We start from the raw sequence: 26,103 nt of genomic DNA, 5'->3' as shown, positions 1-26,103 counted from the left end.
ACCCCTGTGGGAGCTGCTCCTGCGCCTGCCCCAGCTCCGGCCGCACCCTGCGCCCGCTCCCCACGCCAAGACCAGGACGAGCTCCGGGCGCGGCAGCTCCCGGGATGGGCACTGGGCCCGGGACGGCACCGAGCAGGGAAGGACATGAGCCCTCGGCCCCCCGGGAGCCCAGCTGGAGGCAGGAGCGGAGGCTGGCACGGGGATGGGCACCCCCGCCCCGTCCCAACCCCAGCACAGCAGCGTGACCCGTGTCCCCCGGCCGTGCTCTCCTCAGGGACCGAGCTGGGAGCGAGTAGCTGCAGGCGCTCAGCCAGGGCAGCACCGGGGCCATCCCCGCATGGCCCCCGCGGACCAGGGAGGGGCCGTGTCCAGGAGGGACATTTCACACCAGGGCCGGTGCTGCCCAGCTCCGTGCAGCCATGCGAGGTGCCAGGGCCTCTGCACTGCCCGCCTGCTGTGGGGGCCGGGTGAAGACCCGGGAGCGAGGGGCCACCTGGGGCCACCTGCCACCGCGAGCAAGCCCGTGCACCACATGCCCGGGTACGGGGGTCCCCGGGCTCAGCCAGGGTCTGGGCTCACAGCTCCCGCGCACGTGGATGCGGCCGGGAAGGTGCTGGGCAGCACGTGGAGCCGCTGGCACCGCGGAGGCGCAAGTCAGGCAAGGCAGTGGAGGCTGGGCTGCTGCAAGCCAGGCGTTCTGGCAGCTTTATTGCGTGGGGCAGAGCGCGGCAGCCAGCACCGCCGCAGACCCCGGCCCCCGGGTTGCTGGCCCCACGGAGGGGCCCAAGCCCCGCTGCCGCCTCCTCCTCGGGGTCACTCCTTGGCTCTCCCTGGGGAACAAAAGGGGATGGTGAGGAGGGGGATGCAGGCAGGGCAGGGGAGCAGGGGGAGGCAGCAGGGTGCTGGTGCTGCGGAGCAGTGCTGGCCACAGACTGGCTGCTGCCTGCACCCCCAGTGCATTCAGCCCCCCAGCATCTGCCCCCCAGCCCTGGGCACGGGCTGCCCCCCTGGCCCGCATCCCCAGGGACGTGGCACAGCCAGGAGCAGCTCTCGTGGTTCCGTTGTTGCGTGGAGCTACAACCACCGTGCCAAGGAAGCTGAGCAGCGGCAGCGGCTGCTCAACCACCAACAGCCCCAACCGCCCACAGCTCCGCTCGGTATTGAGTGTCACAACCAGGCGAGTGCCCACACAGTGCCGGGGCCCCCCTAACCCCCCACGGGGGCCACCGCGGCTCCACCAGCCGCCTGCTCTCCCAAATGCACGCCCTGTGCCAAACGCATTTGGCAGAGACGTGGGAAGGCGACTTGCAAGAGCAGGCTTCTCCCCCAACCCGTGCAGGCTGAGCGCCTCCGTGGTCAGGTTTCCTACTTTGGTAGTCAGGCTGCAAAATCATGATTACTAGCACTGTTGCCTGGTTCTGACCAAAGATGACGCCAGCTCCCAGGACAGAGCTGCGAGCTGGTTGAAATCACCCAGCATAAATGCCCGGAGGCCCCCCCGCCGTGTGCCAGAGCAATGTGGGATGCTGCCGCTCTCCCTGCTGCGGGGAGGCCACCCTCGCTCCGCGGGGAGGTACAGCAGACCCCCTGGGTCCGGCTGCCCAGCTGCAGGCAGCGCAGCTCTGTGCTCCCACCCCCTGCCCGGCCCCCACCCCTGCCCAGGCAGGGGCAGCCCCGTCTGGCCCAGTCCAGCCCAGTGCAGCTCAGTCTGGCCCAGTGCAGCCCCTCCTCTCACCCGATTGCTGGCAGACCTGCTGGCACTCCTCCACTGTCCTGAAGTTGTTGGGGTTCCCCCCGCAGCCGCTGTAGGTGAATGGCTGGCAGGTCCCCGTGGCAGGGTTGTGGACGTAGTGATGGAAGCGTCCCCTGCACGGGCCAGGCACGGGCGGGAGGTGACAGATGTCACCCGCGGACAGGGGGCTGCTGGAGGCAGCAGGACCCAGCTGGTGGCCCCAGCCAGCGTGCAGGAGCGGGGCCGTGGTACCTCTCTCCGGATGCAGGCAGCCACGGCCGCAGCCCGTGAAGCAGCACTTCTTGTGGCAGGGACAGTCGGTGTCGTCGCTGCAAGAGCTGTTGCAGGGGGCGAAGGTATGCAGCACCCTTCTTTTGGGGCAGACGCCCGGGTTGGCTGTGGGTGAGAGAGGAGACCAGCTCGCACTCGAGGTCTGTCCTGGCTGCGGCCCCCCCTCCCACCGAGCCCCATGGCCGCCCTTACCTGGCACCGGCGGCATGCAGTGGACATGGCAGCCCATGCTGCAGCACTTCTCGTTGCCTGGGCACTCGCTGTCGCTGCCGCACTCCACCAGGCAGATGGTTATCAAGTCAGGGTCCGGCCGTGGGCAGAAGCCCCTCTTGACTGGAGGTGTCCAGCAGGGTCAGACCTCTACCAGCCCCTGCCCGCTCCCACCGCCCATCCCACCCACAGGGTGCCCACCCCCGGGTCCTGCGGGCAGGGAGCAACGGGCACCCCTGTCCCACTACACCAGAGGGGATGAGAGCGGGGAGTTGGGTGCAGGGGCCACCCACGCCGGCCCTTGCGGGTGATGCACCCCACAGGCAGCGGCTGTGCTTGGAAGAGCCCAGACCCAGCACATCCCGACCACAGGCCAGGACGGGGCGCAGGGACTGGCGGGGCTGCAGGACCCGCTCCCCGAGGTGGCTGCAGTCACACACCCCCCTTGGAGGGCTGAGCACGGGCTCGTTCAGGGCTGCTGTGGGGGGGAAGGGACCCCCTCACCTCCTATGGGGAGCCGGCACTCCTGTCCACAGCCGGTGCTGCAGCAGCGCTCCCTGCCCGGGCAGTCCCCATCCGAGGAGCAGAAGTTGTGGCAGGCCTTCAGGGGGATCCTCCTGGGCGGGGGGCAATCGCCGTAGCCCTCTGGGAAAGCGGGCAGGGGGTTAGGGTGGGCGGGCGGGGCCCCCCAGCCTGGGCAGGGCCCCCCTTGGCGGGGTGGCACGGCCGGGACCTGCTCTGCCCTGGCAGCGGGGCACGTCGCGGTGCAGAGCACCGGTGGAGCCGCCGCTTCGAGAGCCCGCGGGGCCGCCCAGCGCCTCGGAAGCTGCCGGCGGGTGAGGCGGCCCGGGGAGACACCTCCCCGGGCCCCCGCGCTGCTCCCGGGGGGGTCCGGCCCGGCCGCTCGGGTGCGGGCTCTGCAGCCGCGGGGACCGCGGCGCTGGGCGGGAGGTACCCGGCGGCACGTCCCAGCTCGGAGCCCGTGGCCCCCACAGCGCGCCCCCACCAGAGGGGCGAGGGGGCGAGGGGGACACCGGGGCGGTGGCGGGGAGCGGGGCCGAGCTCAGAGCGCACCCCCGGGCCGGGGCTCACCTGGCACGCGGCGCCCCGAGGCCGGCCGGCAGTGGCCGGGGGGGCCCGGGGGGGCCAGCAGCAGCAGCAGCAGGAACAGCCCCGGCTTCATGGCGCTGCCCCCGCGCCGCCCGCGGCCGCTTAAGTACAGCCCGGGAGCCCCGGGCCCGGCCCGGGCTGGCGCAGCGCCCCGCGCCGGTCTCCGCCTCCGGGGACGGGGACGGCGCTCCCGGAGCCCGGCGGAGCCCGGCCCCGCGCCCCGGCCCGGCCCGCTCTGACGGAGCAACAGCCTCCTCTGCCGGCCGCCGCCCGGGATGCTGCGCCAGGATCGGGCCCGCAGCCCACGGAGCCCGGGGAGCCCACGGAGCTGCGAGACACCGCAGGCAGGGGCACGGGCGGAGCTGCGCAGCCCCGGCCCCGGCGCGGCACAGCAGGGCGGGGGCTGCAGGCAGGGAGGGGGCTGCACAGGCCGGGGGGACCCTTCCCCGCGGCCAGGGCACGGTGGCAGGAGGACACGCCAGGCTTCACACCGCCGTGTGCCGGCAGGACTCGAACACGCTGTCATTAACAGCACGCAGCTACGCGCCGTAACACGCAACGGGCGTGCGGCAGCCGGGGGAGGAAGGGCGCGAGGCCGAAGCCCTGCAGAGTGCGGGGCCACCAGTGCCAGCCAAAGGACCAGGCGCTGCTCGGGGGAGGCTGGCGACTCCCCGCACCGCCACCACGGCACTGCGGCACGTGCCGTGTCGGGGCAGGTGTCACTCAGAGGGACCCCATGCACATCAAGCGGGAATAGGACTGCTTTCACAGCCCCTGGGTTTCTTCCTAAAGGTTCTCTCCCTGTTTCGGACCCAGAGTTTCTGTAGCAAGAAGTGCATTGGGCCACTTGGAGCCGGGATGACGCAAACAGGGATTTCCAAGCGGGGTAATATGATCGTTGAACTGTAAAACGCCGCATGAGACCGCAGCGGTCACGTCAGCCTCAGCACAAAGACGCCTGTTTCCAGCCGGCCTGGCCTCGCGACAAACCCCCAGGCAGGGAGCGTCCTCCCACACACACTGGGACCCCGGCCGAGGCCTTTCTCCCCGTCTCCAGCTCTAGCGGAGGACCAGCCCCCTTCCACCAGCCCCTCAAAAACCCAGGTCCTGCCCCTCTCTGCCCACCGTGGCCACGGGCTGCCCCCCATGCCTTGCTGCAGCCCTGCCAGCCCCCTCCCGTGCCCAGCAAGACAGGCTGCCTCTGCCCGACCTGCTGGCAGCACCTGCCTGTGCCCTTTGCCATCCAGCGGGGCACAGCAAGCTGTGCTGGCATGGCCGCAATTCAGCAGCGAGAGGTGCCACGGTGCAGACCCCCGGCAGAGACACGTGCAGCCAGGCTGTGCGCCCGCACCACATAGGATGGTGAGCAGGGAGCAAAGGTCCTGCTTGGCGGAGTCTCGGGGCGCGGCAGCGGCAACGCCATGGGGTCCCCGCGGGCACAGAGCACACCTCATCCTCCGCATGGTCACCCTTCGCACGCTTGGCTGCACTGGGCTCTCTGTGACCTCCCCGCACCGGTAACCCTGGGCTTCCCCACCCTGCCCAGGGCCACCTCGTGCCGGTCCTGGTGCGCAGCGAGGTGAAAGGCAGCCCCTGTGTTGACCCCGCCGGAGCACTCATCTGCCGGGACTTGTCTGCAGCCAGCCGACGTGACGGCACCCAGCCGCCCGCCTGTCCCCGCAGAGGAATGGTGCTCGGTGCATGGCGCGAAGCAGCGGGTGCGCCCAGCCTGGCACGTCGCACAGGCTTCCCACGCTCCACTCTCCCCGAGGCCATGCTGCCCTGCGGGGACCCGGCCAGCTGTCACCCACAGCTCCGCAGGCAGACGCAGTGTGATGTGGGACCAGGCTGGGGCCAGGGAAAGCAGGCGCCGGGTGTCCGGGGTGGGCATGGCCGGGGACAGACCCCCAGCTCTCTGTCCTAGAACGCCCCCGTGCCGCGCCACCAGGATGGCCACCACCCCAGGGGAGTGTCCTCCTGCTCAGTGCCCCCTGGGTTCCTCTCCCATAAACTCGTCTAATCACTTGTCGCACCTGGGCAGCACTTGACGTCTGCAGCAACAAGTCCCACAGCTTAGCGAGGAGACTGCCCACCCTGTGCCCCTCGCCTGCAGGTCTCCCACACCGCCCCCAGGTCCTGCAGCTGCAGGAAGAAAGTCCCATCTGCACTCTCCAGGCCACCCTGGGTGTACCAGCCTCCCTCCTGTCCCCTCTGTCTCGTCTTTTCCCAGCCGGAGAGCTCCAGCCCCTTCCTCTGGGCTCCCCGTGGCCACGGGGGTGACCCTGGCCCACGGCCACGTCTCCCTTTCCCCCGGGGAGGGTGCTGTTGGGTGCTGACGTCCCTGCCCTGGCTGCAGCCTGGCTGCTGGGGCTGGGACAGGGCTGTGGTAAATGATTTCTCAGGCAACAACACAGCGTGGGGCTGTCGCTGCCTCGGGCACAACTGTGAAACGCAACAAGAGTTTCGGCACCCGAAGGTTATGTGTGTGGCGGCCCCTCCCCGGCTCCGCGCGGATATAAACCCCCGCCGACCCACGCTGGCCATCCGGCACCCACAGGGAGCACCATGAAGACCGCCAGCATTTTGCTCGTGGGCATCCTCGCCCTGTGTGCCCAGCTGCAGCCGGCTGCTGTGGCTGCCGGGGGCACGGGTGAGTGCTCAGGGGGCACAGGGCGGCTGCGTCCTGCTGGCTCTCGGGGTGCTGCGGGGCTGGCTTGGGCCAGGGGTCCCGCGTGGAACGAGCAGGTAAGACCGATCACACCGGCACAGAGCCAGGCGCTTCCCCAGCTCTAGGGCACCCCACGCACCACGGCCAAGCCACGAGGCTCCAGCTCTGCAGCGCAGAGAGGGGCCGCCGAGGTCTGCGCCTTGCGGGCAGCACAGGCAGGCGGGGGGGGACTTGGAAGCAGCAGCAGGACGCAGCAGCGCAGCGGGAGCCCTCCTGCCCATGGGGTGCACCGGCCTTCGGCTGCCAGCCGGTTGCATGACTGGGCCCCAAAGGAGTCAGATAATTCCCCGTGCGTCAGCCCATGCACACAGCGCGGGGACCCTGAGCTGCCGACTGCTGGGGCCCGATGTCTCCCGGAGGAAGGGGCATCCTTCTCTATCGCTGTCCCCTGCTTTCCCTGCTCCGTGCCGGCAGCGGGAGGCTGGCTATCCGCCCAGGGGCACCTTGCCGGGCCCAGCAACGCTCCCCTTTTAATCATTGACTGCCCTCCCTCGGCGGGCAGGGAGATGTGACTCCAGCACCTTCCCTGCTGCCACGAAGGAGCCGCAGTCACCCGCGGGGCTTGGGTGCAGCCAGTGTGACCAGGCTCAGCGGCGGTGGGCACTGCCACCCAGGGATGCTGCAGGGAAGAGCCTTTGGGGTCAGGCTCGGGGCTGCTGACCCTGCGTCCTCAGCCAGGATCCTCCCCCGGGACGTGCCTTGGCACGGGGACGGCTGCCTGCAGCCGTGCCGGCAGACCCCCGCGCTCCCCACAGCCGTCCTCGGCCTCTGTCGAGGAAGCGCCTGGCAGAGCCGGGGCGGGAGCGGCAGCATCCCGAATGCCACGCATTGGGGACAGGAGCCAAAGCATTTCTGTCTCCCAGAAAGCGATGCTGACCGCACGGGCTGGAGCCCAGCACGGCCACTGGCCCTGCCGCCGGCACGTTCAGTCCCTCTCCAGCTGCTCCGGCTGGCTGGGGGCAGCTCCAGCTGGATTGGCCACTCGGCAGCCAGACACAACCTTGGGCAAACCCACCGACACCCACGCTGCTCCCCACAGCTCTCGCCGTCCTCTGCGGTTTCCCCCTCATCTCCTGCCACGAGCCCGTTTCTGGGCTCCCGTCTGCTCCCGTCCAGCTGCTCCGGCGCAGCCCGGCTGCCGGCGTCCATGCTCGCAGCCTCCCAGCTCTGGCTGCTCCCTGCCAGCACCAAGGACATCCCACACAGTGGGGCAGAGCAATTGCAGGTCAGACCAGGGCAATAACTCTCAAAGACAAGCGCCGCCGGCAGCACCGGCACAGGAGCAGCAGCTCAGTGACGGCAGGGCACCGGGGCAGCCCCTGCCCTGGCAGCGGGGACGGCGCCGCTGGGTGGGCAGCGTTGGATCGGCAGCAACGCTGCTGCTCCAGGAAGGCCGCTGCTGGCTCCGGGTGGGCTCTGTCACTGCACGGCACAGGCAGGGACGGCACAGGTCCCTCGCCTCCATGCCGGAGGGCAGCGCTCACACCGCCCAGCCGACGCTCACGCCTGCAGCGGCCACGTTACCACCCCAATCCTGCCCCGGCCGCCGGAGCAGCGTTCCCTGGCCCTGGCACGGGGATCACTGGGCTGCAACATGGCCGCCTTTATTCAGGGAGTCCCAGGGTCAGCCCAGGGCTAGAAACACCAGCCCAGCCCAGTTCCCCAAAGCGCTGTCCCCGGTGGGGCCCAGCTGCACGGGCAGAGTGGGAGCTTCCCGGCCAGCCCGAGCATGGCCAGGTCCTGGCAGCCTCCCAAGGCAGCTCCCCGGTACCCAGCCGCCGAGCACCCCAGCCCGGAGGGCGCAGGGATGAGGACTGCCCTGCTGCTCTCCCCGCCACCGCCCTGCCACTCTCCCCGCCAGCCTGGGCCTGTGCGTCGGCTCCCGCTGCTGACAGCGGTGAAGCGCAGAGCGGCAGCTGGGCAGGCGGCTGGGCCATCCGCGCCGGCTCCTGTTACTGCATAAACACCTGCGGCGGGGAGGGGACCACCGGCAAAGGCAAACAGTTACCGATTTACTGCCGCTCCGCTCCGTGCCGTGTTGTTGACTGTGGGCTTAAATTACCTGGAGACGGACCCTGGCAGAGCGGACACCAGCTCGTGACTCGGGGCAGGGACCACGTCCCCCGTCCCACGCGCCCCTGGCCCACGCGGGTCTGCAGGATGCTCCAGCCCGGAGCTGGGGCTGCCCCTGGAGCCTCTGCCAGCGATGAGGGCACATCATGACTGGAGACGGGGCAAGTCTCGCCCTCCTCCCCACGCAGGAGAGGCTCAGCCTGCGACCGTGCCTAGGATGGGGCCCAGGGAACCGGGATGCTCTGGGATTGCTTCCCAGCAGAGGTGTCCAGCCTGTGCCCTCCAGCCGGGCAGCACCGGCACCGCGCGCAGGCACCTGCGTCGCAACGGCAGCCAAATGACCCAACACATTGAGCCGAAACCAAGAGCTGCGAGCAAAGGGGCCAGGGTCCTTGGGGCACCCAGCACAGTGCTGGGCGGCTCCCCTTCCATCAGCAGCCCCGGAGGAACTGAAGCCACCACCGACAGCACCTGCGAAGGAGACGGGAACTGGTGGAGCAGCAGACACTGATGGGAGCAGGGCAGCCACGCCGGGTGATCTGGGCCCCTTGGCTAGCTGGACCTATCCAAACAAACCCCAGCTCGGCACTGCCATGCGCTGCGAGGCATCCCGGCCTGCGGGAGGGCGGCGCACGTGCCGCGGGAGGGGTACCCCAGACAGCCGCCAGGCCGAGAGGGTCTGGGGTTGTACGGCCCCCGGCACTGCCATGCCCCAGAGCACCAGGCACGCAGCTGGAGCATGCTGGCGGCTCACTCCCCACCAGCCACTTGCCCGACCGGCGCTGCCGGCCAGTCCGGGCTGCATCCCCAGGGCTGTTGGAGGCTGCGAGGACAGCGAGGGCCATGGGACGAGGCTGCGGCTGGGCAGAAGGAGCTCCCGAGGCTGCCGGGGAGGCACGGGGGAGCCCCGGGGCGAGAACCTGCCCGGAGGTGCAGGCAGCCTGGAGGGCCCTTCAGTCGAGGAGAGAAAGCTGGAGGAGAACAAGTGGCTGGATCAGGAGCCGGGCGAGCTGCAGCTGCAGCCAAGCCGCAGCCCCGTCCGCGCCGCCGGCTCGTCCCGGCCTCTAGGCATCAGCGGCCCAGGCCAGGGGCTCCACTCGAGCTCGCGACCGTGGCCAGGGCGGTGGCAGGGATGGCTCATGCCCTGTCCCTGGCGCACCCATGCCTGCCGCGCTCTCCGCTGGCGGTACCAGCCGCATCCCCGCAGCCTCCGGCGGCCGAGCTCCGCACAGGGCCATGACAGCCCTGCGCTCCGGCTGCCTCAGGGGCCGGGGCCGGCCGGGGGCCGGCATGCGGCGCACGGGGGCCGCGGCCAGCAGCACTTGGCTGCTGTTCCTGCCGGGCAAGTTTTCAGCGTGGCTGCCCGGTCTCCTTGAGGCTCCCCCTTCCTGGTCGGCAGCCAGCAGCGGCAGATACCTGATACTCGGGTTGTGCAAGCGCGAAGGGGGAGCCTGGCCCTGCCCGGCCCTTGGGAGCCACCCGGAAGGCCGAGCCCTCCCGCCCGCCGGCCCCACCTGGAGAGGAGCTTAAAGGCCGGCCGGGCGGCCCTGCAGGCGCAGCACCGGCTCCCGCACCATGCCCAAGGCCCGCAGCGTGCTCGTCCTGGCGGGGCTCCTGGCTCTCTGGGCAGAGCTGCCACCAGCATCCGCCCAGAATGACACCAGTGAGTATGAGCGCACGGCACGGCACGGCACGGCACGGCTCAGCACGCCCCGGGCAAGCAGCCAGCATCACTCCCAGCCCCAGGGCCTGCTGGGGTGGGGGCCGGGATCGAGAGCCAGCCGGCGCCCGGCGCGGTTGGGCTCAGCAGCATCCCTGGACCCAGCCCTGGGGCTGGCGGCAGCATCTCCCGCCTCGGAACGGCAGCCCTCGCCCTGCCGTGGGGCCGGCAGCCCCGGCGCCCACCCACGCCCTCCGCCTTTGCCTTGCAGCGAAAGCCGGCGTGTGCCCGGACCCAGCGGCAGAAGCAGTGAACTGCACGGTGGGGTGCCAGTCCGATGGCGACTGCGAGAGCACCCTCAAGTGCTGCCCAGTGGCCTGCGGCAAGGCCTGCCAGAAGCCCAACGGTAACACTCCCTCCTGCTCCCGGCCCCGCTGCCCGGAGCTGGCCCCGCTGCTGCGAGCTGACAGCCCGTCCCAGCCGGCAGCACCGGTGCTCTGGGGCGCAGTAGCGGCCGTGGGCCTGGGCGCCCCTTGCACGTCTGGCTGCAGTGCGGGTATCGGGGGCTGCGCGGGGACCGTGGCGGGGTCAGGGTGTGCTCCCGCGGGGCGGCCTCCCGGCGCGGTGCACCCCCTGCCCGGGCTCGCCGGGGCCACGCTCACCCCTTCCTCCTCCCAGCGACACGGGGGTTGAGCAGACGCCTCAGAACAACGCTGGGGCCAGTGCAGAGGGCAGGGGCCTGCGCTGCTCCCCCTCACAGCCCTCGCTGCCCACTCAGCCTCGCCGTGGGCAGCTGCCGGCCTGGGATGTGGGCACTGTCCTGCCTCCCGACCCCGCGCCTGGGAAGAGTCTCCCAACGGCGCCATCCCCGGCCCTGCGCCGGACATGGCCCCACAGCCACCTGGCTGAGTACGCTCTCCGCGCCGGTCCTGCTGGAGAGCAGCCCCGGTAGACGGGCACAGGATGTGGGATCTCCAGCTGCAAACACACGGATGTGAACCAGAGGCTCCGGTACCTCCATCGCCGCCTGCAAGGACAGAGCTGGCCTGGCTGTGCCACAGCAGAGGACGGCGTGGTGCAGAGCCGGGAGCCCGGTGCTGGTGGCAGGCAGCAGCAGGCAGCGGGACGGCAGGGCAGGGGCCCCACGCAGCCAGGGCACAGGCTGTCTGGGGGGCACGTGCCCCTCGCTGAGGCCTGAGCTGAGCCCACGCGCCACGAGCGCATGGCTGGAGCTGTCCACGACAGCTGTGGGGGAAAGCGGGGCCAAGGCTGCCACCGGGACTGCGTGCTGCGGCTGCGCGTCCTGTGCCAGCCATGCACCCCTGAGCGGGAGGCTGAGCACAGGGACCATGGGGGATCACCACACTGCATGGCCTCCCCAACGTGTCCCCATCGGGTCAGGCTGGCAGGAGCACCAGTGGGCAGAAGCATGGGGTGGGGGAGCTGCCGGCCGGCACAGGGGTCCCTCCTCCGCGGCAGCCAGGGGCCAGGGCCATGCCTGCGGCTCCGGAAGCTGCAGGGCCAGCCTTGCCCCTCGTGCTGGGGCCGGCGGGTCTCAGGCCGTGTCCCTTCGCCTTTGCAGAGAAGCCCGGAACCTGCCCACCCGTCAGTCCGGGGATCCCCATGCTAGGCGTCTGCATGAACCAGTGCAAGACGGACTCCAACTGCTCTGGGAGCCAGAAGTGCTGCAGGAACGGCTGTGGCAAGGTCTCCTGTGTGACACCCCTCCACTGAGGTCAGTCAGGCACCCACCGACCCCAGGGTTCCCGCAGCACCCACGGCACAGCACCCGCGCGCCTGTCCCACTCATGGCTCTCTGCTCCCTTTGCAGGCGCAGCCGCCTCCTGCCAGCCTGGCCACAGGGAAGCTGCTGCCCGACGTGAGTCCTGCACGCCCAGGCCCTGGCCCCGCACAGTCCCTCCCGGCCCGGCCGCGCTCCCAGCTCGGAGCCTTCAGCCTCAGCTTCCTCTCCAGGGTCCCCTGCTTGGGGTGCGCCACAGCCCCCCGCACTTTCACCAATAAAGCAGCCTCTCCCTGCCGCGCTCGTGGCCGCCTCTCCGTCACGCCACGCTCCTGGCTGGGCAGCCACTCTGCCCACTCCCAGCCGCATCCTGCCCACCACAGCTGCTGCTGAGAGCTGGTGCCAGTGCTGGGGCCGCCTGGAAGGGCTGCACACGACAAGCGCCAGCGCTGACTGGCTGCACCGTGTCTCCAAGTGTCCCCAGCCTGCGCCCCTGCCCGGGGCTGCGCCACAGCCCCGGCTGCCCCACGGCCCTACGGCCCGGGCTGCCCTGGCACGGGGCCATTCTCTGCTCTATGATGGCCGGGGGACGGGGAGACTGCTAGCGTGTGCCGTTGCACAAGCATCACCCAAACCCCCTCCTGCCCCACATGCTCCCAGCCCGGCAGTGGCACGTTGCCCATGGCAGGAGCCCAAAGGAGCTGTGGGCAGTGAAGCCCACATGCCCTTGCCCCATGCCTGCCCCTGCCCCGTCCCTCCCCTGCCTGCTCAGAGCTGGGCCCCACTCCTGCTCCTGCCCCACTCTCCCAGGCACCTCCTGCTCCCCGCAGGGCTCCTGATGCCCCGGCCCTCCTGCACCCACCCCACTCCCACTCCCAGCCCCCAGGACCAGAGCAAGCAGTCCCACATGCCTTCGAGGGGCTGGCACCCCAGGGCCCCCACCTTTGGCAGGGGACAGAGCACAGCTGTGCCCCAAGGCAAAGTGAGCCCTGCATCCTGCCTGGCACAGCCGGGTGCCCGGTTCTGTTTCCCCCTCTCCCTGCAGTGTGGGTGCAGGCTGGTCCACCCTGGCTCAGCACCATGGCTCTCCACAGCAGCTCTTCCCGCTCCATGCGTGCCGGGAGGCAACTGACAACGCTCCCCGGGCAGGACTGGGTGGACGCTGAGGACCAGGGACAGGACATTGCTCCCCTGTGTCCCATCCCTGCTCGCCATTGGAGAGCACAGGCAGTGGGGCTCCCAGAGCGCTGCCTGTCCCCCCAGCCCGGCTGCTCGCGGGTCACTGGTGACCTGGAAAGGGCGTGCTGTGGAGGATGCGTCAGCCACAGGCTGCGAGCCCAGCACTGCCCCAGGAGTCTCCCCCAAGGCGGATTGTTCGTGCCTGGCACTCCCACGGTCTCAATACAGTGCTGCCATGGGAAGGAGCAGCTCGGCTTGGCCAGCCCCCGCCCTGGCAGGGTTTAAATCCTGGCCAGCGGGCCCAGCAGCACAGCCCCCCGACAGCAGCACAATGCCGGGTAAGCGCACCCTCCTCCTGGTGCTCCTGGCACTGTTTGTGGAGCTACCACCCACCCCGGCCCACCAGCACCGCACCGGGGACCAAGGCGCTGCCCCCGCAGTCACCCCAGCACCGCGCCGTGCCCCACAGGGACGCTGGCCCCCCGCTGCCCTGCCTGCCCCTGGCAAAGTGGGCAAGTGCCCAGCGGCGGGGAGCAGAGCTCCACGTCCCCCCAGGCTGTTCTGCCTCTCTGACCACAGCTGCCCCGGCGCTGAGAAGTGCTGCCAGAGTGGGCAGGTCAGGACCTGCCTCCTCCCCACCACAGGTACCGCCAGCTCCCCCCAGAGAGATGCCAGCGTGGGGACTGGGCGACGGGTGGGATGTGGGTGGGGGCCAGTGCCCATGTCGGGTGCCCCTGCTACGAGCCCCACTCCCTGGGCACATGGCCGCATGGAGCATCTCCCTCTGCAGAGAGCCCGGGCTACTGCCCTCGCGCCAGCAGTGCCAGCGGGGAGAGCTGCAGGACGAGCTGCCACAACGACACCGCGTGCAGCCCCGGAGAGAAGTGCTGCACCCGCGGCTGCTGCGCCCACTGCATGCGTGCCGAACCAGGTAAGGTGGCCTCGCTGTCCCCGTGCTGGGCTGAAGATGGAGACCCACGGGAGAGCCCCACGGGTCCACAGCCCCCATCACTCTGTGGGGGAGCCGCGGGCGCTGTGGGGCCAGGCTGGCTGCACGCCAAGCCCTGAGCCTCCCCTCCCCTCCAGCCAAACCTGGCCCCTGCCCGCGGAAGCGTGCCCAGAGGAGCGCTGCTGCCTGCCCCAACCGCTGCACCGATGACCGAGACTGCCCTGGGGACCGCAAGTGCTGTTTCTCTGGCTGTGGGCTGTCCTGCGCCCCCCCGGACACAGGTACAGCCCTGCCATCTCTCCTCCTGGGGCTGGGTGCCCGCAGGCCCCGCTCCCCCCAGGGCCAGGGCTCACCAGGCTCACGCATCCCCCCACCCAAGCGTGTGTGCCCCTGGCACTGTCCATGGCTGCCCCACAGCCGCCCTGCGGCCACCCCACATCCACTCTGCAGCCACACCGGTGGTAGCACAGCTCCTCCCCGGCAAAGCCCGGCGTGTGCCCAGCCGTGCCGCCAGACAAGCCCCAGTGGCCGTGCCTGGCCGAGTGTGCAGCTGGTGGCAGCCATCCAGGCCCTGGGGAGCGTGTGCCGCTGGCTGCGGCTCCCAGTGCCGCACACCGACCCCAGGCACAGCCCCGGCCCTCGTGAGCCCCTGGGCGGAGGCAGGCCCTCTGGGCGCTGTGGGAAGGGATCCCTGTGCTCAGCTCCTCTGTGACGGGTGGGTGATGGCCCCGAGCAGGCGTGGGGCTTCACCCCATCCTGCACCCCCATCCTGCACCGCACTCGGGCTGGGTGTTGGTGGGGACTGGAGCCAGGGTTGTCCCTCACCGCTCCAGCTGATAGCTGGCATCCCATATTGAGCTGTGACTGGTCCACTGGGTCAGACTGGTCTGGGTGTGAGGCTGGCAGCTGAGGGCAGCATGGGGCTCTGGGAGGGAAGATGGGGCCAGGATGGGGGCAGGATGGGGGGCAGCACGGGGGGGCAGGATGGAGACCGAGGCCATGCCAGGAGCGGGGCTGGGGGAAGCAGCATTCCGGCACAGCCACGGTCTCTGTTGTCACTAGGGAGCCGCCGTGCCGCAGCAAAGCCCGGTGCATGCCCTGTGGTGCTGCGGGGCTCCCTGGGACCCTGCCTGGAGCTGTGTGACACCGACGGCGACTGCCCCGGGGCTGCCAAGTGCTGCACCACCGGCTGTGGCCATGTCTGCAAACCACCCACTGAGGGTAAAGTCACCGGCACCCTGTGGGGCCAAGACCCCCTGTGTCCCCTCCCTGCCCTGTCCCAGGCTGAGCACCCCTGGCCAGGGCTGGCACCCCCTTGGCTGTACCCGCCCTCCCCAGGGGCTGCCTCTCACCGTGACCCTCCTGGGGGGTGATGAGAGCATGGGGACCCAGCTGCTGTCGCCATGGGGCAGGAGCCAGGTGAGGGGCTCACCCCCTGTGGGCAGGGCAGCTCCCCCACCCCAGAGGGGTGCCCTGCCCACAGGAGGTAATCCCCTCACCCCTCCCTCTCTCCGCATGTGCCAGTGCGGCCCGGGCTCTGTCCCCCCATGGGTGATGGTGACCAGGCGGCCGAGTGCCTCCTCCTGTGCCTGCAGGACAAGGATTGCCCCCCCGGCCAGAAGTGCTGCCTGCGGGGCTGCGGCCGGGCATGCATCACCCTGCTGCGGGGTAAGGCCCCCCCCCCCCCCCAGCCTGCCACCTCCTGGGTCCCAGCAGCCCAGGGCACTGCGCAGGTCTCGCCCCTGCAGCGGGTCCAGCCTGGAGGGGACTGAGGAGGGCCCAAGGTGGGGGCATCCCAGGGCCCCTCATCCCTCGGGGCGGGAGCACCCATCCTGCACTGACCACCTCATCACCTGCACTTCCAGGCACAGCCTAGCCCTGGCCGGGAAGGGTTGCACCAGGAGCTGCTGTTTCGGGGCCACTCCCCACCCTGCTGCCACCACACCCCTGTGGGTGAGCAAAGAGGTGCTGCCGCCAGCAGCGCCCACTGCCCCCCGCGCCCGTCCCTGCGCCGGACCCTCTGCACCGCCAGCAAGATGGCACTGGCATTGCTCTGATGGTCCTGGCCGGGATCCCTAGCACGCCCAGCCCCTCCCAGCCGCGCCATCGAGGGCTGCACGCCGCCCGCACCACCCCACACTAGGGCAAGGCTCCTGGCAGCCCAGGCACAGAGGCAAACCCCTGCATTCCTATCGGCCCCGGCCGCTTCACAGCACTGAAATAGAATAAACTGGCACATGGCCACCTTCTGCTCTGGGTCGCCATCCCTGTGCTCTGCTGCGGGTTCCCAGGAGGTGCAGGCAGCCCTGGGCTGCACACAGGCAGGGAGGTGCAAGCAGGTGCCCGGCACCCGTTCCTGCAGGCAGCCGCCGCCCTGGGGCAGGGAGAGGTTCCCGTTTCCATGCGGGCCCCCTCCAGCCATCATCGCCCCGTGGTGACCATCCCACTGGGTCCGGAGGCCACACCGATGTCCCCTCGGCAGTCATGGACTGGAGTGCAGAAACCAGTTCCCTCAGATTCCTTGCGCCAAGGAAGGGCTCATTTGCATTGCAAAGTGTAAAAACCGGGTTGGAAAAGCAGTCACGGGTCGGGGTAGATGAAGCACCCAGACAGGGAAGGGGGCAGGGAGCAGCACCCACATGCCAGGGGCCACAGCAGGACCCGCTCACTCCCCGGTCCCAGCCCAGCCCCATCACCATGCTGGGACACTGAGCTGGCCCAGGACACCTCTCCCACCTAGTGGTGCCGGATCCTGAGCGGTCCCATGCGTGGAAGCTATGCCCAGCTGAGCCAAGCCACAGCTGCGGGGCAGCACCACGGCGGCAGAGCTGGCAGAGCCCCTCTGGCTGCTCCCGCTGCCATGCCGGGGCCAAGCCATGGGGTCTGTCCACGGCCCCCACCCCAGGGATGCAAGGGGCAAGCAGGGCTAGAGGCAAACCCAGGCAGGGGGTCACAGGCAGCTGCGGCAGGGATGGGGTTGTGCGCCACGGGGGACAGCAGCCGCCTGACCCCAGCTGCCCTCCCCAGCCCCGTGGGTCACCCTGACCCGAAAGCACAGCTCGGCTGGAGATAAGCGGCATGGCTGGCGGGGCGCCGATGGGTTCTGGGAACTGCCCCTCCTCCTGCTCCTGCCTGCGGCACGGTCAGCCTGCCACAGCCAGCAGCCCGGCTTCAGCTGCCCCATCACCCCGGGCACCCGCGCCAGAAACTTTAAACCCCCGGACACGCACGACATACCCGGCAGCACCATGAGGCTGGGGGTTTTCCTCCTCCTGGGGCTCCTCATCCTCAGGGCAAAGCCGGGCACTGCACCACAGGAGAAAGGCGGTGAGTACCGGCAGAAAAACCCGGCAGCTGCCAGGCACAGGCATCCTAGGGCCAGCTCCTTGCACCTCGTCCCCCCCGTGCCCCTGCCATGTCCCCTCTGTCCCTGCCTGGCACATGCTGGCACTGCCCAGCACATGCTGGTGGGGACCGTGTCCCAGCTGGCTGCAGCGCCTGCACCGCAGCCCTGCTGCCTCAGGGAGCCCGCTCCCACCCCGGGCTGCACAGGCATGTGTCCATACCCTGCACCCCCACGTGCACCCCCTGCACCCTGCGTGCACAGCAGCTGTCAGCACCCAGGGGTGCCGCACGCAGCAGGGGCTCTCCCGGCCTCCCTGGGCACCCCCACACCGACAGTGGCAGACCTGGATTTGGGACGTCTGTGCCTGCAGAGCCCAGCGCCTGTCCTGGCGCCGAGGAGGGGTCTCTGGGCAGAGCAGGGGCTGCACGGTGAAGGCAGAAGTGAGGAGGGTGCTAATGGGGGCAGGCGGGGGCTGGGCAGGGGGCCAGGGCTGCACGGACCCCCACACCTGTGGCCCTGCAAGTGTTCGGGCTCTGCTCCTCACACCTCCCGTCTCTTCCCCACCCCTGCATGTGGCCCCCGACCACGGGGACAGGCCCAAACCCCAGCAGAGGGGCCTGGACCGTGGGTGCCACTTCCTGGGCACAGATCCCTGCTGCCGGGGCCCCCCCGCCGTGGGGGCAATGCCGGGGGCGGTTGTGCCCAGCTGCGGTGCTGCTTTACCCACCCCAAGACAACGGCCGGGCTCCTTCTTTGTTTTAACAAAACAGCTGCTGTTTGGAGTGAAACCTCCCGGCAGCGTCTCTGTTTGCAGCCCAAACAGCACAGCCCTGCCAGGAGCCGGCAAGGGGTGTTTGCAGAAACTGCTGCCCCCGCGGCATCTCCCGGCTGACGGGCAGGAGCCGGGCACAGGTGCCAGCTGGAGCTCACTCGCGCCTGTGCCAAAGGCAAGCTGTCCTGATTTTCCCAGCATGGCCAAGATGAGCACAGGGTGCCAGGAGGAGGAGGAAGAGGAGGAGGAGGCAGCGGCGTGGAGCACGCTGCTTGCAATGAGGATGCATGGGGCAGCAGGATGCTCAGGGATAGATCCTGACCACCAGCCAGTGCTGGCTCGGTTCTGGCTTCTCCCTGGCAAGGCCAGCAATACTCCTTGTGGCACTCACTGCCTTGCGAGGGCACACATAGCCCCATGCCATGCCATGCTGTGCTGTGCAGGTCTCGGTGTGGGGGTACAGCAGTCCCGGGGCCGTGCTGCAGGGGAGTCTCCAGCCCCGCTCCAACCAGTCCCTCACCTGCCACAGCAGCAGGGCTGCCCGCACCCCGGGCTCTGCCTGGCGACTCTGGGCATTGCCATCGGCCGGGCACTGCTGTGCCAGCGAGGGAGAGTCAGTGTGAGCCAGGCCCCTGGCCTGGGGCCCCAAGAGGCTGAGCTCCTGCCAGGACCCTGCCCCACCAGGCTGCGCTCCCCGCTTCGGTCCCCTGTCCCCCGCAGGGGCGACCCACGCCCCGCTCCCCAGGGGTCGGAGGGTGAGGAGCTCTGCCGCCTGGCGCTGCCCTGACGCCGCCATCCTACCACAGGGGAGCCCCAGAAGCCAGGGAGGTGCCCACGGGACTTCACGCGCTGCCTGCGCCTGGAGCCCCCCCTCTGTGCCAACGACTCCAGCTGCCCCGGCTGGCACAAGTGCTGCCCCCGGGAGTGCCGGCTCCGCTGTACCCCCCCAGCAGAAGGTACGGCACCGTGGCATGGCCACCAGCACCACCTCTGTCGTGGGACAGCCAACACCCTTCCTCCCTGTCCCTGTCCCCACCCTTGTGCCATCCCCATTGCCACAGAGCAGCTCTCTCCGTGCCACTGGCAGCCTTCTGCCCACGGCTCCCAAGGCTGGCATAGGGCATGTGGAGGGGTCCGGGACAGGGCACATGGTGGGGTCCAGCCAGGGTCAGGCAGAGGGGTCTGGCAGGGGCAGGCAGACAGGTCCGGCAGGGTCAGGTTTCCCAGCACTGCCCTGGGACACCACTGGTGCAGCCTCACCTCTCAGCCCCATGCTACTCGGCATTGCAGAGAAACCCGGCGCCTGCCCGGCGGCAGCCCCCGAGGGGCTCTTTTACCCCTGCTCCTTCCCCTGCCTGGAGGACAAGGACTGCCTGGGAGCGCAGAAGTGCTGCCCGCTGGGCTGCGGCCCTGCCTGCCTGGAGCCGGTGCAGAGTAAGGCTTCCACAGGGGCCGGCTGGGAGCGTGGCAGTGGGAGAGCCCCGGCTCACTGCGGGGTGGCCACGGGGCCCCTCCATGCTGTAGACTTCTGCCACCTCCCCGCCATGGGCCCCTGGGGCGGCCGCACGCCGCTTCCCCTACACCAGCAGCTCCTGGCAGCTGCCAGGGAAACCCAACGCTGGGATGCGGCTGCTGGGCGCTGGGCGTGTGTGGATCACAGCGAGGGGCTGGGGAGTCCCGGGGCGGGCAGGGCAGCCAGTTGGGGATGCTGAAGCCTCACGCCTGCTGTGCTCCACCAGGCCAACCCAAACCCGGGGAGTGCCCTGCAGCGCAGCCAGGGCCGGCGGGGCCGTGCCGGGAGCAGTGCCAAGGCGACAGCGACTGCCCCGACGCGCAGAAATGCTGCAACAGCAGCTGTGGCCGCCAGTGCCTGCCGGCAGCCCCGGCTGGTGAGACAGGATGGGACGGGCAGCGTGGGCAGGGCTGTGGCTTGGGGACCAAGGGTGATGCCGTGGGGCTGCAGCCGCCCCGAGGCACAGAGCTGTGGCACAACGGGGGCCCCCTCGCCCTGTGCTCGCTGGGGTGGGCTCTGTCAGGGCTGGTGGGGCTGGCAGGAGAGCTGCTGCCTGTCCCCGACCTCTCGCTGCTGTCCCCAGTGAAACCCGGCGCCTGCCCCGCCAGCCCCCCGCTGGGCACTGACCCGCCGTGCCAGGACCCCTGCGCCCAGGACACCGACTGCCCCGGCAGCGCCAAGTGCTGCCCCCTCGCCTGCGGGTTCGCCTGCCTGGCCCCACTGCATGGTGAGCCTGGCTGTGCCAGGGGCCAGTGCCGCCCCCGCCCCGCACCCTCCCCATGCCAGGGCCTCCTGCCAACGTGGTGGCATGGGAGGCAAATGCTGCCAGCAGGGCTGTGGCTTCAGCCATGCACCAGCATTGCCCAGACACGTGCACAGGGGGACACGGTGTTTGGGGCTGCGGTGCCACTGGGGCGTTACCCATGACAGGCAGAGAGGGGCCGGGGTGGGGACCTACCACGCAGCTCCCAGGTGGGTGCTGGTGTGGGGAGGGGACAGTGAGGCCACCCTCTGGCGAGGCCACTATCCCATTCTCACCGCCTCCCTGCCAGCACCTCTGCTCCACGGCGCAGAGGACACCAGCCCTGCCCCAGCCACCCCACAGCCGCACCACCAGCAGAGGTGCCACCAGGACCAAGACTGTCCCACATCCGAGGTGTGCTGTCACCAACGGTGCAGCCGGGAGTGCCATGCAGACGGACGAGGTGAGGGGGAAGGGAGCCGCCCCGGAGCTCCGACAGCTGTGCTTGCCCTGGTCCCTGCGGCTGTGCCTCCGAGCAGTGCCAGGAGCCAAGGGGATGGGGACCCCGGTGAAGCAGAAGGGAAGGGCTGTGGGGACCCACCCGGGCTGGGACCCCCGGGGCCCTGCACCCCAGCCAACTCGGGGTCCCCAGTGCCAAGCTGCCCCGCGCTGCGGTTGGGACCCCTCGGCATGTGCAGGGCAGACGCTACCCCAGCCCCGCTGCTGCCTGCGTTGTAGAACGACATCGGGGAAAGAGCTGCCGCGGGGATGGGGACTGCCCACGCCTGGAGACGTGCTGCCAGCACTGGTGCAGGCCAGAGTGCCGTGCTGAGGCAGCAGGTGAGTGCTGTGGCCGGGGCAGGAGCTGGGTGGTGCCACGCTGCCTCCTCAGCTGCTGTCCCAGTGCCAGGAGGGCACGGAGCGGGGCTGGGTGGGAGCCCAGGACTGATGGAGGGGATGGATGTGTCCCGGTCCCTGCTGGCATCCCCGGCCCTACGTGCAGCCACGAGTCGTCTGCCTCGCAGGGGTCCCCACGGCCGCGCCAGCCTGGCGGGAGGGGACAAGGTGCTGGAGTGACAGAGACTGTGGCGCCGGGGAGATGTGCTGCGGCGGCCAGTGCGCGGGGTTGTGCAACGCTGAGCGCCAAGGTGGGACATGGGGAGCAGCTCAATCCGGCGAGCCACAGGGGCAAGGGCGGCTCCCCTCCACAGCCCCCATGCCCCTTGGCAGAGGGGTCTGGTGCCAGCCCCGTGGTTCCCACGGGAGGAGATGCCGCAACGTTGCCACAGGGCAGAGCCGTGCTGCGGTGCCTGGTGCACCCAGGGCCACGGTGCTGAGGGGGCCGCGGTGCCAAGGGGGCTGTGGTGCCAAGGGGGCTGCGTGCCCCACGGGGGTGGCCAGGCTGCAGTGTAAGTCCGTGCAGCCATCCCAAGGGCACCACAGCTACCCCGCGCCGTGCCCTGCAGGGAAGGCCGGCTTCTGCCCGGCCCACGCCGGGCTGTTCCCCAGTTACGAATGCAGAGCCTGGTGCCGGCACGACGCCGAGTGCCCCGGCGAGGAGAAGTGCTGCCTGCACGGCTGCGACTACGCCTGCCTGCCCCCATCCCGAGGTGCGAGCTGCTTGGCCTCACACTGGGCAGGGCAGGGAAGCAGCAGGCAGGGGTCCCCCACTCAGCACCAGGGGCTGCAGGTCTGGGTGGGGGAGACCCGCCGTTGCCCCCTGCATCCCCAGCCCCACTGCCTCCTGCCCCCCAGAGAAACCAGGCATCTGCCCCTTGGCCGAGGAGGCGCCGACCACCGCAGCCCCATGCGGCACCACCTGCGCTGGGGACTGGCAGTGCCCGGGGACTGAGAAGTGCTGCAGCAGCAGATGTGGCCATGTGTGCTCGGCCCCTGAACGAGGTGAGGAGACAGTCACCGGGATGGCAGTGCCGCACGCCACCGAGCACGCTGGCAAACCTCCTGCAGGGCAGGATGTGAGGAGGTGCTGCCGCAGGGCAGGTGCTCAGACCCCCTGGGGTGCAGCCGTCAGGGTGACCCGGGGCTCCGGGAAGGCAGGTGCCCACAGTCCAGGGGGTTGCTTGCCCCTGCCCCTGCTGCCCCTTCCCGCCCCTCTCAGACAAACCCGGCGAGTGCCCGAAGGTGAGGCCGCGGCAGACGCCGGAGCCGTGCGTGGAGGAGGACTCCTGCACCCATGACAGGGACTGTCCTCGGCAGGAGAAGTGCTGCTTCTCTGGCTGCGCCATGCGCTGCGCCCGCCCTGCCAGAGGTGAGTGCTGGCAGCCCGGCCACCGGCATGGGGCAGCAGCATGCAAGTGGGGCTGGGACGCGCAGGGACCCCGCGCCCTTGCCCGGCTCCCCTCCTCCTGCAGAGCACCCTGGGGAGTGCCCTCGGGCAGAGCCGTGCTGGGACCCCCGGCGCAGGCATGGGAGCCGGTGCCTGGATGACAGCGTCTGCCGTCGAGAGGAGAAGTGCTGCAACACCGGCTGCAGCTGGGAGTGCATGGCCGTGCCCAGAGGTAGCAGGAGCAGCCTGCCCAGGGGAAAGCCGGCCACCAGCCCCCCACAGCAGCTGGGCAACAGCGGGTCACTGTGCCCCTGCAGAGAGCCAGGACAGGGCCAGTGGCCAGTGCATGGAGGAGTGTGAGGCCGACTCTCAGTGTCCCCAGGGGCAGAGGTGCACCAGCATCGGCTGCAGCCACATCTGCATGGACATTCCTGGAGGTGAGAGCCAGCCAGGCCCCCCAGGAGCCGTGTGGGGCTGCCCCGGGGTGCCCCACGGTGGGATGCCCCCAGCCGGGTGCCCCCAGCCGGGTGTTTGCCTTGCAGGCAGAGTGGGAGTGTGCCCCATCCCCAGGGAGGGGGGGACGTGCCTGGACCTGTGCAGCTTCGACGAGGAGTGTCCCTGGGGCCACAAGTGCTGCAGCAACGGCTGCGGCCACGTCTGCATGCCAGCCTCTCTGCAAGGTCAGCCACTTGCACCAGGGCATGGGTCCCCCCACCCAGCTCAGCCCAGCAGGGATGGAGCCTGGGGTCTCCCCGACACCGTCCTCGCAGGGGCATCCTGGCCCTCCCTCCCCAGTGAGGACTCCGCACTGTCACCACGCTGGAGCCCTGTACCGGGGGCTGCCGAGGTGGCTGTGCCCACAGGATCCCGCATCCTCCCCGCTCCAGGGACACAATCTGCCCCCGTCCTTCTTTCCATGCCTCCCCCTCTTTCCGTGCAAGTGATGAGCACACATGGCCTCAGCTCAGAGCCGCCACGTGACTGTCCTCTCCTGCCCGCAGAGCGTGATGCTGCGGTCGTGCCACAGCACAGAGCCAAGCAGTGCACGGAGGAGTGCGAGGCTGACTCACAGTGTCCCTGGGGACAGAGGTGCACCCGCAGCAGCTGTGGCCGCGTCTGCATGGACATCCCCGGAGGTGAGATGCAGCTCAGCCAGACAGGACCCAGGCATTGCCCCAGGAGCCATGGGGTGCCCCCCAGCCGGGTGCCCCATGGTGGGGTGCTCTGCCTTGCAGGCAGAGAGGGAGCGTGCCCCGTCCCCAGGGGCCGTGGGACGTGCCTGGACCTGTGCAGCCTCGACGAGGAGTGTCCCTGGGGCCACAAGTGCTGCAGCAATGGCTGCGGCCACGTCTGCACACGGGTGCCTGGTGGTAAGGGGGCTCAGGGCTGCCAAGCTGGGGCTGGCACCAGGGCTGGCACCGGGGCATGCGGGGTGCCAGCCAGACCTGCATGAAGGGCACAGCCCTCAGCATGCTCCCGGCTCGGCATCACCGCAGGGACGGCTCCTGCTGCTGCACCATTGCTTTGCTCCCAGCAGAGACATGCCTTCGGGGCACGGGGACCCGAAGGGACGCAGAGTGGGAGGAAGCTCTCACCAGAGCCGGCTGTGCTCAGCTGCAACCATGGCCGCCAGTCCCTCTCCCCCGCAACCTCAGGGCTCCCTAAAAGCACATCCTCCTTTTCAGACACTGCATGACAGGAGAGCAGCAGCTCCATGGCAGGAAGACACCTTCGTTAGGGGACACGGGGCGGTCATGGGCCCCAGCTGGCCTGTCCCCTCCCACCACCTCCAGCAATAAAGTGCATGCGTGGCCACCTTCATCTGCCCCCAAGTCTCGGCAGCACTGGGCTGGCCCCACCAGGCCCTGGGACGGCCCCTTGTGCTCCCAGAGCAGCCCCAGCATCGCCAGGGCCTCGCAGGGGAAGGGATGGTCCCACCGGGCTGGGGCCAGGGGGCTCAGCCCACGCCAGAGTCAGCACCATGGGGCCAGCGATGCAGTGCAGGCACAGCCTTGGGTCTGGGGCAGGCTGCAGGATGGGCACCGCCCCGGGCATCCATTGAGGCAGGGGCCATGTCTCCTCCATTGGGTCGCTTTAGCTCCCAGCCAGGTCACGTCAGCAGCTTGAGAGCAGAGCCGGGGCTGGGAGCCCATCCAGTGGCCAGGGTGAGCTCTGGGGCCGCCATGTAGTGCTCTGAAGGCACCCACCGCCCGGTCCCAGCAAGGGGGGGCGGCCCAGAGGGATGGGCACTGCCTGCTCCTGCCCGCACAGGCAGGAAGGACAAGACCCAGACGTGCTCATCCAAGGACCCGTCCTTGTATTGAAGTGTCACAGCCCCAGGGGAGGGCCGGGCTCCTGCGGTCGGGCACCACGACACAGGAGGGGGCAGCCGTGCTGCTGTGGGTGCACAACCCTGCCCTCGGGCTGGTGAGCATCCCCGGGTGAGCCACAGCCCCCAGCATGGCCGCCCCGGGAAGCAGCACCGGTCACCGCCAGCCCTGCGGGGAATGGCTCCCTGCAGGGACGTGGCCGGGGACGTGGCCACTGGCAGCAGCTTCCCCCGGGCAGGGGCCGTGCAGAGGCCACCGTGCTCCCCGGGCCGGCGCTATCAGGCACCTGGAACTGAGAGACTGGGGGTCAGGAGCGGGGCTGGGCTGGGCATCGCCAGGGGCAGGAGCAGCTGCTGGCCACAGCACACGGCACGCGGCACACGGCACACAGCTAGTTACCGATATGGGAGCAGGCCTGGAAGCACTCGCCCTCCGTCTCGAAGTTGTTCCTGTTGCCACCGCAGCCGCCGTAGATGAACTCCTCACACTGCTGGCTGGAGGCGTTGAAGAAGAAGCGGCGGAAGAGTGCCTTGCAGCTCCCGCAGACGGAGGGCAGGTAGCAGAAATCTGGCAGTCCAAGGGGAATGGGCTGAGCCGGCAATGGGATGGGGACACCGTGGGGCTTGGTGCTCCCGGGGCCCTCAGAGAAGTCTGCACAGCTCTGGTCCCCTCTCGCTGCCGAACCCTTCCCGCTGGCAGCCAGCTCTGCGCCCGCTTGCCCCACGCGCCAGCAGCCCAGGTGCTCCCCCACTGCACAGCGTGGTGCCCCCCCGGGTCTGCAGGATGCGGCAAGAGCTCAGGGTCACCCCAGAGAACCCCCTTCCCGGTTGCCTTGGCTCACCCCTCCTGTTGCCCTCCCCTGCGCTCACCACACTGCCGTTCCAGAGCCCCACCGCCACAGCACCGAGCCCTCACCCAGCACCGGCTCCTGGCACGTGTAGCCACACTTGCTGGGGCAGCACTTGGTGGCACCGGGACAGCTGGCATCGCTGGTGCAGCGGGAGCATGAGACGTCCCTGCGGCAGGTGCCGCAGTCCTCGTCCAGCAGGTCCTCCACCTCTGGGATGTGGTAGCAGTACCCAGCCTTTGCTGTGGGACACAGCGGCTGGGACGCTGGGGAGAGCCGCAGAGCTGGGGGCTGAGCAGCCCCCCAGTGCCCCAGGGCCAGACCCCGATCGCCCACAGCCCTGTGCCCCCGCAGACACCCAGCATCACGCAGAGCAGTGGGGAGCACCAGGCAGCAGCGGCACCCAAAGCATCCCTGTCCTCGGGACGTGCCCCAGGCACACTCACCCGTCCCTGGCTCCTCTCTTCCAGCTGTGTGCAGGGCCGGGCCAGACAGTGCGGCGAGGGGGAGCAGGACTGCAAGGAGGAGGAGGAGGCAGCTGGGCGGCAGCTCCATGGTGCCCTGGGCAGCCGGGTCTGGGCCCCGGGTGCGGC

The 26,103-nt window shown here is 70.0% G+C and overlaps 2 protein-coding genes across 2 annotated transcripts; one reads left to right on the top strand and one right to left on the bottom strand.

Annotated features, from left to right (window-relative positions):
* Positions 1–679: 679 nt before the first annotated feature.
* LOC143166891 (actinia tenebrosa protease inhibitors-like) lies at positions 680–26,103 on the bottom strand. The gene is made up of 8 exons (XM_076351735.1): positions 25,957–26,103; positions 25,579–25,752; positions 25,063–25,230; positions 16,911–16,979; positions 2,738–2,878; positions 2,216–2,356; positions 1,736–2,128; positions 680–830 (listed from the first exon to the last, which is right to left on the bottom strand). The coding sequence occupies exons 1-8, from the start codon at positions 26,063–26,065 to the stop codon at positions 814–816; spliced, it is 1,212 nt and encodes a 403-aa protein (XP_076207850.1). The 5' UTR covers positions 26,066–26,103; the 3' UTR covers positions 680–813.
* On the top strand, positions 6,095–11,842 carry LOC143167109 (WAP four-disulfide core domain protein 2-like). The gene is made up of 4 exons (XM_076352174.1): positions 6,095–9,807; positions 10,076–10,210; positions 11,387–11,539; positions 11,636–11,842. The coding sequence occupies exons 1-3, from the start codon at positions 9,720–9,722 to the stop codon at positions 11,536–11,538; spliced, it is 375 nt and encodes a 124-aa protein (XP_076208289.1). The 5' UTR covers positions 6,095–9,719; the 3' UTR covers position 11,539; positions 11,636–11,842.

Source organism: Aptenodytes patagonicus, chromosome 14 (genome assembly GCF_965638725.1).
Source record: "Aptenodytes patagonicus chromosome 14, bAptPat1.pri.cur, whole genome shotgun sequence".
In the NCBI taxonomy this organism is placed as follows: Eukaryota; Metazoa; Chordata; class Aves; order Sphenisciformes; family Spheniscidae; genus Aptenodytes; species Aptenodytes patagonicus.
The sequence above is the reverse complement of the archived record's forward strand: the minus strand, read 5'-3'. Positions and strand labels throughout refer to the sequence as shown.